General features: G+C 39.5%; 1 protein-coding gene across 2 annotated transcripts in view; it reads left to right on the plus strand.

Annotated features, from left to right (window-relative positions):
• Positions 1-13,747, plus strand: part of LOC113043386 (vacuolar protein sorting-associated protein 13A-like) — a 34,991-nt gene continuing 21,244 nt past the window's right edge. For both annotated transcript variants that reach the window (XM_026202732.1, XM_026202731.1), the window contains exons 1-4: positions 1-201; positions 6,018-6,061; positions 6,200-6,242; positions 6,380-6,475. In XM_026202732.1, coding sequence (XP_026058517.1) covers positions 102-201; positions 6,018-6,061; positions 6,200-6,242; positions 6,380-6,475 — 283 coding nt within the window. In that variant the 5' untranslated portion in view covers positions 1-101. The remainder of the gene's footprint in view (positions 202-6,017; positions 6,062-6,199; positions 6,243-6,379; positions 6,476-13,747) is intronic.

Below are 13,747 nucleotides of genomic sequence, written 5' to 3' on the forward strand. Positions count from 1 at the left end.
AGGAAACGGGACAGTGATTAAATACAACCACTTTCCTCAGGTGGCACACGAACCGCAGGCGAAGGAAAGCATGCTGTCGGTTGTGTGAGCAGGACGCGAAGATGGTGTTTGAGTCGGTGGTGGTCGATGTCTTGAACCGGTTTCTGGGGGACTATGTGGTGAACCTCGACAGCTCGCAGCTCAGCCTCGGCATGTGGGGAGGTAAACGAGCCAGGTGTCAAATCACAAATGCCTCTGTGCTGTTTACAGGGTTCCCACGCGTCCTTGAAAACCTGCAAATCCTGGAATATTAATGACCAATTTTCCAGTCCTGGAAAACACATGGAAAATGAGGGAAAACATAGATTGTCCTGGGAAAAAAAACTTGTTGTCCTGGAAAATTATTATTTTTACATTTTCTTGATCATTAAAAAATTGGCCGAAAACTGGTTGAAACAATTAACGTAACAGAAAGCGCTGTGTTCAGGGATGGTGAGTTTTGACACGTGAGCTCACGCTGTTTAAGCTCCCTGTGACGTATGACGCTGTCTCGTGTTGGCGGTATTCAGGTGCTAGAAATAAAGTGTTGCAGCAAATGTTCACTGGTATGCAGGTAATATTTAATTACATGTTAATATTATTGTAAAGTAATTATTTTGATACGCATGTGCAAGGGGTCTGCACGGCGAATTACAGCATGCGTGACGGCATTTACCTGAGAAAAGGTTATCGATTTGTTAAGTCTATTTTATTTAGAATCGTTGGAACGTCTTGCATTCCCATGACAAATCAGACCCAAACTTCCCAAACCTGTTTTATGAACGATATAGGAAGTGAAAATGAAATGCTGACGCGATGCACAGCGATAATTGCATGTTAGCTCCCAACTCTCACGCATTCAGCGTGAGACTCACGCAATTGACCCAATTCTCACTCTCTCACGCCACACCCCCATATTCTCACGCAGAGTGACTCGTGCAGCAGTGAGGAAAAAAAAGTTGCGCCGCATGATTTCGCAAAGCAAATCGCAGAGAGACCAGACAAACAGTTTAGTTAGTTTTTTTTTTGTGACAATTGTGAAAAATACACAATTTATTCCCATAAAGGGTGGGAATAATGCTATGTAATGTATACTTCACATTCCAAACTTTCCAAAGGCGGATGAGCTCGACACGCAGTTCCACTTCTGTGCTGTCCCCGAGCCCTCTTGATGATGAAAATGACATATTGCAGACGGTGCGTGGATGCGGATGGCCCAAGTATATTTTGGCCTTTATCAGTGCAGCTCGAGATGCGATGACAATGTAAGTTTCAATGCATTATAATTTTTTTGTAAGCCTTTCCAGTTAAAGCCACTAGATGCAGTGCTGCAGCGATGTTCTTTCAAAATATTGCGGAAAAAAAGAACAACAATGTGGAGAAGACATTGTTTACATCAAAACCTTAATCAAGCTGTTCACATAGAATGCATTTCGCGCACTCGCGTCTCTCACAAGAGAGCCGGATGTTTAGAAAGCCATGTAAAATTAACTTTTTAAAAACTTATCTCGAGAATTTATGGTGGGTTTTTCCCATCCCACTGCATCTCATGTTTTTAAATGTAAAAAGGACTCTGTGATTGGCTTTCCGCGCTCTGTATTAAACTATGCATGTATACATGATGCTGTTTTGTTGATAGTTGTTTAAGCAACTTAATTATAATTAGTTTATAAACATTTAAAGAAATATATTATTCACTTAATAGTCATGTATTCTAATGCATTTTATTAAACATGCATTAGTAATATTTTGCTCGATGCGCCCTCTTGTGGCATCAGGATAGAAGCTAAAAGCTTCTCTTCACCCTAACTGAAATTATGCATTTTAAATTCGAATATAATTAGATTTTTTTATAATATACAAGTAAAAAAATTCGAATTTAGCTTTTCAGCCATTTTGACAGCCCTAATGTAGTAAATGTTAATAATTTTTTTCTAAAAACAGAATGTCAAGTCAACGACATCCCATATTAAAATCATTTTATTTATATCAATCACAACTCAATCATGTCCAGATATTTGATGGTGTCAGAATGGATACATTTGAATGTTCTGTTATAGGATGTTATCTAAAGTGTCAGGGACAGGCAAGAAAGAGTGCTTGTATCAGCCGTCCACACTTCTGCTAATGCAAGGATTTTGTATTTGTATTGTATTTTTTTCCATACCAAGCCACGCCCCTTGATAAGCCCCTCCCCCATAACAAAGCCACGCCCCCAGAATCTCACTCTAAGCTGAACTCAAAAGTTGGCAGCCCTGTTATAGTGCAGCAGACTTGTGAACATGAGGCCGGAGGTATATAATAGTACTTATATAAACGTAATAACGGCACGTTTGCTATTGTACTATTGTCTGTTTGCTCTGTTTCACCAACCTAGTAGTTCCAAACAGACGTTTCTCTTAGCAACATACAGTACAGTGATGTTTCTTTGCCGAAACGATTCATGAAGACCGTCATTTTTTAAAACCTAAATAAGCGTTTTGAATGAATCATTTGATAGAGTGACTCCAATGATTCACTCATAAAGACTGTTATTTTCTGCCATCTGCTGGTGGTAATAGTTTAATTTTTAAAGCATCTTACCTTTCCTCTTTCTATTCTAAATTGTATTTATTTTAAAACATTACATATGTTGCGTTATTTATACAATTGTGATATACTGTTCATTGATATTTTATTAAAACACTAGATTATTACTAGTGATTTTTTTATTAAATAAGGAACATTAACGCAAGGAACATCCTGTAAAAATTTAGCTGTTCAAAAAAGAATGTGTCTCCTTCCTTTCCATGACTTGCAAGAAAATAATGGAGAGAAGTCCCCAAATGTACCCAGCTGTGCAGCACTTGAGCTCCCTTGACCCTGTGATCATGGTTGCAAACAGAGATAATTCAAGAGAAATGTTTCAAAAACTGTTGCAAGTTTTGCTCAATGCTGGTTGCTACACTGCACTTCAGTGTGATGAGGTTCTCGCACAGTACAAAATGTTTTTAATACACGTCTACACACACCATAAAGCAAATTCCAAAATTTAGCTTACACTTCCAGGCTTGACAAGTTTCGAAACCAAGCATTGAAACCATGCAGATGAAATGGCCGTCAGGGCTAGGGATGGGTATCGTTAAGGTTTTAACGGTATTACTACTCTTACCGATACTGCTTAACGGTCCGGTACTTTAACGCTATTCTTATCGGTACTTTGTGTTGTGTGTGTGTGTGTGTGTGTGGTTTTTTTTTTAAGAACAAGTTGAGAACAGAATCAAAATTTCTTTATTTTTTTTATGTAAAATTAATAATGGGCTTGTCTTGGAGCAGAGGTGTTAGGAGGAGTTGGTTGGTTCATAGTAGCTGCAGCTTAAAAAATAAATAAATTAATAATAATTATATATATATATATATATATATATATATATATATATATATATATATATATATATATATATATATATATATATATATATATATATCTATCTATCTATCTATCTATATATATCTAATAAAAAGGTTGCAAAATGTGGCTATTTTGTAAACTAACTTGAAGTGCTGTGCATTTAAGTTAGCCAAATAAATGTTTACATTTACATACTGATTTTTCCTTATTTGGAATTTTAAAAACAAGTAGAAAATATGTTGATTTCATTCTCATTTTTACCAAAAGAAATCAACAGAATTTCTACGTAAGGTTAGCAAACCAGGGAGATTTTACATTTATTTTAAATGACGTTAACAACGTGATTCGACATGATTTTAGAATACATACCTGACGTAGATGGGGCAACTACCAGAGACGAGCTAGCTAGGCAGTCGATACACATAATGCACTTTTGAAAGATGCTTTGACAGATTGCTTGTGTTTCCGCCCTTACATGCAAATATTGTTTTGCACTTATGACAACGAGGGTTGTCAGCATTAACTCTAGTGAAGTATAACCACACTTTGGAACGTTTTGCTCTCTCCGCCATCGTCACTCTTTGTATTAAGCGGGAGTTTTCGTACTGTTATGCATGTACCGCGCTCGTTCTCGTTGTGTGTGTGTGTGTGTGTGTGTGTGTGTGTGACTGACAGAAGGCCTCTGCAGCGTGCATGAGAGTTCACGCAGATCTCACAGACAAACGTCTTAATATGATCACACATTAGAAATGTTTGGCGAGATTAAATATCCACGACAAAATTATTAAGCAAAAATACATAGTACATTATTTTTTTTCCCCTCCAGTACCGAAAGCAGAACCGATACCGTCAGATCTTACTGATACTACGGTCTTTCATTATTTAGCCCCGGGGCCAGTTCAATACCGGGTTTCGGTACCCATCCCTAGTCGGGGAAGAGAGAAAGCATGACTTCACCTTACTGTCAAAATCAAATGCGAAAAAGTGTCGCGGACAAAAGTGAGGAGTTAACAGCTCTAAAACAAAGCTTGGAAAAGTTGCAAGAGAGTTTGAGCCAACTCAAACTGTAAAAAAAATTAACAAGGTTACTGTGGAGCTTAATGCAGTAAATGTTTTGGACAGACATTTATTTGTTGTTTAGTCTGTTTGGGACAGATGCTTTTTGCAAATAATTTTTTTTATAATGCCTCTTATTTTTTTTGTAGACTGCAGTTGGGGAAAGAGGGAAGGGGAAGCAGTCGTTTAAATGTGTTTATTAAAATAAAGTGTATAGTTTACCTTCAGAAGCTGTGTGTGTGTGTGACCAAATGGTCCCCACAAGGATAGTATAACCTGAGATCATCTACATTGAATGTTTTTTTGAAAATGTAAAAATGTCTTGATTGATATTGAATATAGCACAATGAAATTGGTGAGCTATACTAGTTAGTTGTCTGTTACTCTGAATTAGTTTATTACATTGACTAGAAGAGTTCAATCCCACATGTCATCTGTTCAGTCCCACGTGTAATTTACAGCTGCTTCTTTACTATAATAGTTAACAAAATAAATAATCCAGAAACTACCATAAAAGTACCTGGTGAGACAGTTTTCACTTTCGGGTGAACAGCTTGCTGTGTAAGATTGAAGAGGGCTTCACTTTCACTCTGAGACCCTGAAGACAACTACTGCATTTCACTGCTTCTTGACACGAGACACCAGTCTTTAGTTTTTTAAAACAAAAGGATCAATATTTTGACACTGATTAGAGATAAGAGCAACAGTATTTTGTTACGCAATACCATTTCATAAAATTTCTCTTTATTTTAAATCTATTATGAAACATGGATCTTAAATAATATTAACAGGTAATTTTGTTTTTAATCATGTATTAGTAAATATTAAAAACTAACATGAACTGAATTGAATACATTATTTATTAAGTATTATTTGTTGTTACCTGATGTTAAAATATGAAACCTTATTGCAAACTGTTAGCAAACTACTAGCCTATATTCTCCCAAAATGAAGAGGTTAAAATAAAATATTCCTCATTGATGAAGTTGTCACTGCCGCATAACTACTTTTTGTTAATACCATTAGATCTTTATGAAAACTAAGTTACACAATTTGCCAAAATTTCTCTCTTTAAGTAGGTCTGGTTATTAAAAACAGCTCATTTTTAATGATGTAATATGTCAACACTATCGTGAAATGTTCAGACTTTGATAAAAATCAATAAATGGATGTGAAAATCATTTTGAAACCATTCTGTAGTCCAGTGGCTCAGCAAATTTAGGGGGAAATATTATAATATAGTAGTTATATTGACTCTTTAATTTATCTCACTTAAAATGCTTAATCAAGAAGATATTTTTTCCCCCAATCAAGCACTATTTAATTTAGGTTGTTTATGTAACTATTTAAGACGCTTGCAGTTTCTGTTAATGCAAAAAAAGTTTAAAAAGAAGTAAGAAAAAAGGCTGATGAGAATTACTGCTGTAGTCTCACTTCATTCATTCATTGTAGTCAATGCTAAATTCATCAACTACACAAGGAAAAAGGAAGATATGAATTATTTTAGACAATATTCAGCGCTATGTAATATGTGTCAACATTTCTTTTGCAGGTGATGCCATATTAAGAAACCTTGAGATAAAAGAAAATGCCTTGGTATGTTGCTTTACGTTTCATGTTAGACATGTACTGTCTTTTGGTTGATCAGTAAATCGAGTCATGACTACTTTTAATTCTCTGTGAAGTTGTGCTTCCTTGTGTTGTGCTCTAATGTGAGGTTTATTTCTGAAACAGAGTCAACTGGACATCCCTTTCAAAGTCAGAGCGGGACACATAGGTAAGTGTTCAACTGCTCTATCACGGCTGTTGACTTCAGTTTGACTATCTTCGTGGTGCTTTTTAAAACCAGTCTGCACTTTCACAGCATTAATTATAACTTGAGCTCCTTCAGTGAATATGTCTGTCTTTTGTCAGGACGTTTGGAGTTGAAGATCCCTTGGAAGAACCTGTACACTCAGTCTGTGGAGGCCACGCTGGATGAAGTTTTCCTGCTCATCGTGCCCACTGCTAGTAAGAGCTGATACTTGAAAGACATACAAACAATCCCAGTTTAGCATTTGGAATAATGCTACACAAATCCAGTGAACAGTAATTCTGTGAAATATTAGTACAATAATTTTATGCAAAGCTGTATTTTCATCATCATATCTCCAGTCTTCAGTGTCACATGATCCTTCAGAAATCATTCTAATATGCTGATTTTCTACTCAATTATTATTGGTACTCAAATATTTATAATGTTTGTTCTTATTAGTAATAAATAACATTTAAAGATATATAAAAATAAATGATAATATTTCACAATATTACTGTATTTTTGAACAGAGCCTGCATTACATGGTGCCTGAATAACACAGACTTAACCATATTTTATTCTTACGGATGGTTCTTTCTTGGGTTTAGTTTATAAAAATCAATCCTTATTGGATTATAGTTTAGTTGAATTTAGTTAAGTTCATTTTAAGTTAAAATCGTTCCAAAGCAAGAAACATAATGCCTTCCAGACCTCCGGTGAGAGTCAGAGTGGCGAGCACAATCATATATCCTCATGATATGACCAGGGCTTAAAGTATTCCGGCACCGTGACGGATCTCCGGCGTGTGGCCGTGAGGGGAAAAAAAAATATTTGAGAGCCTGCAGATGCGGTTTAATATTTTAGAGCCAATTTATTTCACCTACCAATCATATGAGAGGAACGCAGTTTTAACTAACGTTACAAGCCTATCAGAAGCAGAGAAGGGCGGGTCCTTGCAACACAGTATGATTGACACTCATACGTCAATGTCACGTTCGCGTTGTCGGAGAAAAAAAATGGAGCGCAACTTTATGAAGCCTGGGGATGATGTCCTAGCAATAGATAAAGGACTCAAAAATAAATGGCGCTGGTCATAGAGCCGCTGCCCGTGCACTCAAACTTACCACTACGTTGCCGGGAGGAACTGTTATAGCTGACACACTGTTGTCTATAGCCGCGTTTCCACCGCAGGAACTTTACCCAGGAACTAGGGACTTTGGCCTGGTACTTGGTGTGTTTCCACCGCAGGAACCAGGAACTAAATAAAGTTCCGGGTAAAAAAATGCCCCTCAGAAAGTCCCTGCTGGCGAGGTGGTACTTTTTCAAAGTTCCGGAACTTTCGGGGGCGGGACTTTGGCGCTAAACATTCTGATTGGTTGAGTTCACGCAGCATTGGTTGAGTTCAACCACCATTTATTCTAATCAACATTTTCAAAATATTACTGTTATTGTGTCATGAAATGTAATTTAAAAAGTATTTCAGGCGAGAATGTAGTTGTTTAAAACTCAAATCTGTGGTTTATTTATAAAGACAGTGCCTATTTAAAAATTTGTTTCGCCGATCTCAGAGACGGTGAGCTCCACTCGATCAGCGGGAGCTCAGTCCTCATGTATCCGCAGAGAGCAGCCTCATCTCGCATAGATCTTCTGATATGTGCCGCTGGCTCGGATGTCTCTTCAGTGGTTAAACATAAAATATAATTCAGGTGCGGGGTAAATCTAACAGGTTTTCTTTGGTCTGTATTCAATTTATCTATATGTTAAAATGAAAATAAAAAAGGCAAGTCTATATAATATTTCGTTTCATTGCAATGGCTGTATATAACATTACACATATCCCTGAACTAAGTACATTTCTGCAGCTGTTATTATGTTTAAATGAAAACGAAAGGAGGCAGTGGTATTTTATATCCTATTTAGTTTTATTGTAAATATACTGAGGGGAAAATAACAGTAGCCAAAGCGATCTGAGTTCACGCAGCATTGGTTGAGTTCAAACACCATTTATTTGGATCATTTTCAAATATTACTGTTATTGTGTCATGAAATGTAATTTTAAAAGTATTTCAGGCGAGAATGTAGTTGTTTAAAACTCAAATATATGGTTTATTTATAAAGACAGCGCCTATTTAAAAATGTATTTCGCCGATCTCGTAGACGGTGAGCTCCACTCGATCAGCGGAAGCTCAGTCCTCATGTATCCGCAGAGAGCAGCCTCATCTCGGACAGATCTTCTGATATGTGCCGCTGGCTCTGATGTCTCTTTAGTGGTTAAACATAACATAAAACAGGTTTTCTTTGGTCTGTATTCAATTTATCTATATGTTAAAATGAAAATAAAATATTATAATATAATATTATAAATATAATATTTCGTTTCATTGTAATGGCTGCATATACACATATCCCTGAACTAAGTACATTTCTGCAGCTGTTATTATGCTTAAATGAAACCAAAGGAGGCAGTGTTATTTTATATCCTATTTCGTTTTATTGTAAATATACAGAGAGGAAATTACAGGATTCGCGTAGTCGCTGACATCACACTCCCCAGTCAAATGCACAAAGTCAGAACTAACTACCGATGATGCACGTCCAAAATCAGTGTACCTTTTTTTTTTTTTTTTTTTTTTTTTTTTTAATCAGCGGTACTTTGTATTGAGAAACGCGCAGACCTACGTCACCAGTCTATTTGCCTAATCTACCCGGTACTTTACACCGCGGTGGAAACGCGGAAAGCAACGGGTCTGGGGGGAAAAAAGTTCCTGGGAAAAAAAGTTCCTGGTACAAATGTTCCGGGTAATTTCGGTGGAAACGCGGCACATGACTGACCATGTCTGCGATTTAAAAATACGTTTGTGCACATTTATAGCAGAACATGATTTGTCATTTAGAATTTCCCAGCCACTCGTCACCCCGTGCAAAAAACTGGCAGAAGACAAAAAAGCGTTAACTAGTCTGTCGGTTTCAAATCAACATGCGAGTTACATGAACACTCATGCCATTGCACTACAGTTAAAAACATTTTTGTCTGAAAAGCTAAAAAAATGCATGTTCTCACTCAATGTTGATGAAGCAACAACCTTGAATATGGATAAAATACTCAATGTGCTTGTTCGCTTTTTTGATAATGAAAGCAACAGAGTAATAACACAACATCTGGCAAGCAGAAAAGTCAACATTGCCAATGCCCCAAACCTTATGCTGGAATTTAAAGATGTCATGCAGACTTATGGTCTTGAGTGGAGACAAGTTACCAGCATCCTCCTTGACAACTGTGCAGTCATGAGAGGAAGAAAGTCTGGCTATGAAACTCAAGCAAGGAAAGAGAACCCATACCTCCTTGACGTATCTGGAGACACTGTGCACATGGTTTCCAATGCTGCCAAGGCCCTCATGAGTCCGTTAAGCTCAAAAGTGGAAAATTTCTGCTCCGATGTCTATTATGATATTGAGAAGTCACCAAAACAGAAGGAGATTTTCTCCGAGTTTCAGAGTCCAGAGTTGCTCCATCTTCCTTCCAAGAGCTTGATAAGACCAATTAGCAACAGATTTCTTCAGATGCTGGAGGTGTGCAACAGGCTGAATGAACTCATAGATGTACTGCCGGTGCATTACTACTATGTGCTGGATCCAAATGAGGAACACAAATATAGGTAATGCTAATCATTTTGTAGTATAAATTAAGTATTTTTTTGATGTGCTGCTAACCATTTTTATTGTAATATATTGCATGTAGAGTGATGTGCTAGTTTAGGGTGTGGTTAGGTTTTATGTAGGAATAAGCGATGAAAATAGCCACAGTGGTGTGTGTGTGTGCGTAAGGGTATATATGTGTTTGTGTGATACACAAGGCTTCTTAACGAAGTGCTGACGAGATATGCACTAACAGTTGAGGAAAAGACCAGAGTAGAAATACTTCAACAAGAACAAGCCACAGTTTCCCGAATGGAAACACAAGTCAACCTTAACCGGAAAGCACAAATCTCTGTGCTCTTTACAGAGTTTGACCGATTCAAGGTCATGGTCGACATGTTCAGAGGTATCTTGTAGTAGGCTAACTTGTGTAGGCAAAAAATTTAGGCTAAATGTAATGAAAGTTAATAACAGTTGTTGTTTTTTTTACAAAGGGAACAGCCAGGTCTCTACTACAGCAATCATAACCAGCTTTAGAAGTTATACAAAGTTAAATAGAAGGGTTTAAATAAATAGCAGTTTATTATTAAAAAGAAAGTGAATTAAGTGAAATAATTTTTAATCCGTATGTTATTTCCATGCTTCAAATGTAATGGCAAGATTAGACATTCAATTCCAAGGAAAAATATTTAAAAAATTTAAGTCTGCATTTTTTAGCAGGAAATGAAGAAAAGGAATATTTATCTTAAGAAAAAAATGGCAGTGTTGAGAATTTTCTGTTTTCTCTTCTCTTCAATCCAGAGAGAGGTGTGAGATTTCTTATTCTTGGTCAGCTGGTCAAAGCACTACTTAGCATTTTCACAGACCCCCTGGTTGAGGGATCATTTAATCTCATGGATGATATTCTTGAAGCAGACAGATGCTCCATGAATGTGGAAACTTATGAGATCCTTGCAATTGTAAAATCTACAATTAAAGCAAGGGAGTGGACCGCATCGACAATGACAATAGACCAACCATTAAGGTGATCTTACCTGTCATCGTATCAAACATATCAAAAACAACCTCAGAAAAAGAAAGAGGCACAACAGGCACAAAAGAAGAAAAGGGTATGTGAGGCAGCAAGGATTCGACCATCAGAGATATCAAACAAACTCATACGGCAGGCCAGGAATATCGCTGGATCAGTCAAAGCCTCCTCTAGACTAGCCAAACACTCATCCTCCGCTAGACCATCCAGACCTTCTTCAACATCCTGTGGACCAGCCAGACCCTCATCCTCCTCCTCTGGACCATCCAGACCCTCTTCAACCTCCTCTGGACCAGCCAGACCCTTAGCTTCCTCCTCTGGACCATCCAGACCCTCTTCAACCTCCTCTGGACCATCCAGACCCTCTTTAACCTCCTCTGGACCAGCCAGACCCGTAGCTTCCTCCTCTGGACCAGCCAGACCCGTAGCTTCCTCCTCTGGACCAGCCAGACCCGTAGCTTCCTCCTCTGGACCAGCCAGACCCGTAGCTTCCTCCTCTGGACCAGCCAGACCCGTAGCTTCCTCCTCTGGAACATCCAGACCCTCTTTAACCTCCTCTGGACCATCCAGACACTCTTCAACCTCCTCTGGACCATCCAGACCCTCATCCTGCTCCTCTGGACCATCCAGACCCTCTTTAACCTCCTCTGCCAGCCAGACCCTTAGCTTCCTCCTCTGGACCAGCCAGACCCTTAGCTTCCTCCTCTGGACCATCCAGACCCTCTTCAACCTCCTCTGGACCAGCCAGACCCTTAGCTTCCTCCTCTGGACAATCCAGACCCTCTTTAACCTCCTCTGGACCAGCCAGACCCTTAGCTTTCTCTTCTGGACCAGCCAGACCCGTAGCTTCCTCCTCTGGACCAGCCAGACCCGTAGCTTCCTCCTCTGGACCAGCCAGACCCGTAGCTTCCTCCTCTGGACCAGCCAGACCCTCTTCAACCTCCTCTGGACCATCCAGACCCTCCTCAACCTCCTCTGGACCATCCAGACCCTCATCCTGCTCCTCTGGACCATCCAGACCCTCTTTAACCTCCTCTGCCAGCCAGACCCTTAGCTTCCTCCTCTGGACCAGCCAGACCCTTAGCTTCCTCCTCTGGACCAGCCAGACCCTCAGCTTCCTCCTCTGGACCAGCCAGACCCTCAGCCTCCTCCTCTGGATCATTCAGACCCTTTTCAACCTCCTATGGACCAGACAAAACCTCTTCTGGACTAGCCAAACTCTTTCTCCCTCCCTCTGGACCAGCCAAAGCTTCATCCTTATCTTCTAGACCAGACAAAACCTCTTCTGGACTAGCCAAACTCTTTCTCCCTCCCTCTGGACCAGCCAAAGCTTCATCCTTATCTTCTAGACCAGACAAAACCTCTTCTGGACTGGCCAAACTCTTTCTCCCTCCCTCTGGACTAACCATAGCTTCATCCTTATCTTCTAGACCAGAAAAAACCTCTTCTGGACCAGCCAGACCCTTAGCTTCCTCCTCTGGACCAGACAAAACCTCTTCTGGACTAGCCAAACTCTTTCTCCCTCCCTCTGGACCAGCCAAAGCTTCATCCTTATCTTCTAGACCAGACAAAACCTCTTATGGACTGGCCAAACTCTTTCTCTCTCCCTCTGGATCAGCCAAAGCTTCATCCTTATCTTCTAGACCAGACAAAACCTCTTATGGACTGGCCAAACTCTTTCTCTCTCCCTCTGGATCAGCCAAAGCTTCATCCTTATCTTCTAGACCAGACAAAACCTCTTCTGGACTGGCCAAACTCTTTCTCTCTCCCTCTGGATCAGCCAAAGTTTCATCCTTCTCTTCTAGACCAGACAAAACCTCTTCTTGACTAGCCAAACTCTTTCTCCCTCCCTCTGGACCAGCCAAAGCTACATCCTTCTCTTCTAGACCAGAAAAAAACCTCTTCTGGACCAGCCAAACTCTTTCTCCCTCCCTCTGGATCAGCCAAAGCTTCATCCTTATCTTCTAGACCAGACAAAACCTCTTCTGGACTAGCCAAACTCTTTCTCCCTCCCTCTGGACCAGCCAAAGCTTCATCCTTATCTTCTAGACCAGACAAAACCTCTTCTGGACTAGCCAAACTCTTTCTCTCTCCCTCTGGACCAGCCAAAGCTTCATCCTTATCTTCTAGACCAGACAAAACCTCTTCTGGACTAGCCAAACTCTTTCTCCCTCCCTCTGGACCAGCCAAAGCTTCATCCTTATCTTCTAGACCAGACAAAACCTCTTCTGGACTAGCCAAACTCTCTCTCCCTCCCTATGGACCAGCCAAAGTTTCATCCTTCTCTTCTAGACCAGACAAAACCTCTTCTTGACTAGCCAAACTCTTTCTCCCTCCCTCTGGACCAGCCAAAGCTTCATCCTTATCTTCTAGACCAGAAAAAAACCTCTTCTGGACCAGCCAGACCCTCATCCTGCTCCTCTGGACCAGCCAAAGTTTCATCCTTCTTTTCTAGACCAGACAAAACCTCTTCTGGACTAGCCAAACTCTTTCTCCCTCCCTCTGGACCAGCCAAAGCCTCATCTTTATCCTCTGAACCAGCCAGAACCTCAGCCTCCACTGTACCAGCTCCATCTTCTGGTCCAAATGTCTTAAGAAAGAGTATGCCGTACTTTGCTTACAACCCAGAAAAAAAGAAAAAAAAATAGTGATAATGGCCTTGATTTCAATTCTAATCTTTAGTTAAGCAGTTCAGTTTTTTAGCTCGTTGAGCACTTGTTATTTAAGCACTTTTTTCAGGCTCAGGATTTTTTTCCACTTTAACCCCTGTATGACGTATTATTAGCATTTGTATTGTATCATCAGTATCAGGTATAGTGAG

This window comes from Carassius auratus, chromosome 25 (genome assembly GCF_003368295.1).
Source record: "Carassius auratus strain Wakin chromosome 25, ASM336829v1, whole genome shotgun sequence".
NCBI classification, from domain to species: domain Eukaryota; kingdom Metazoa; phylum Chordata; class Actinopteri; order Cypriniformes; family Cyprinidae; genus Carassius; species Carassius auratus.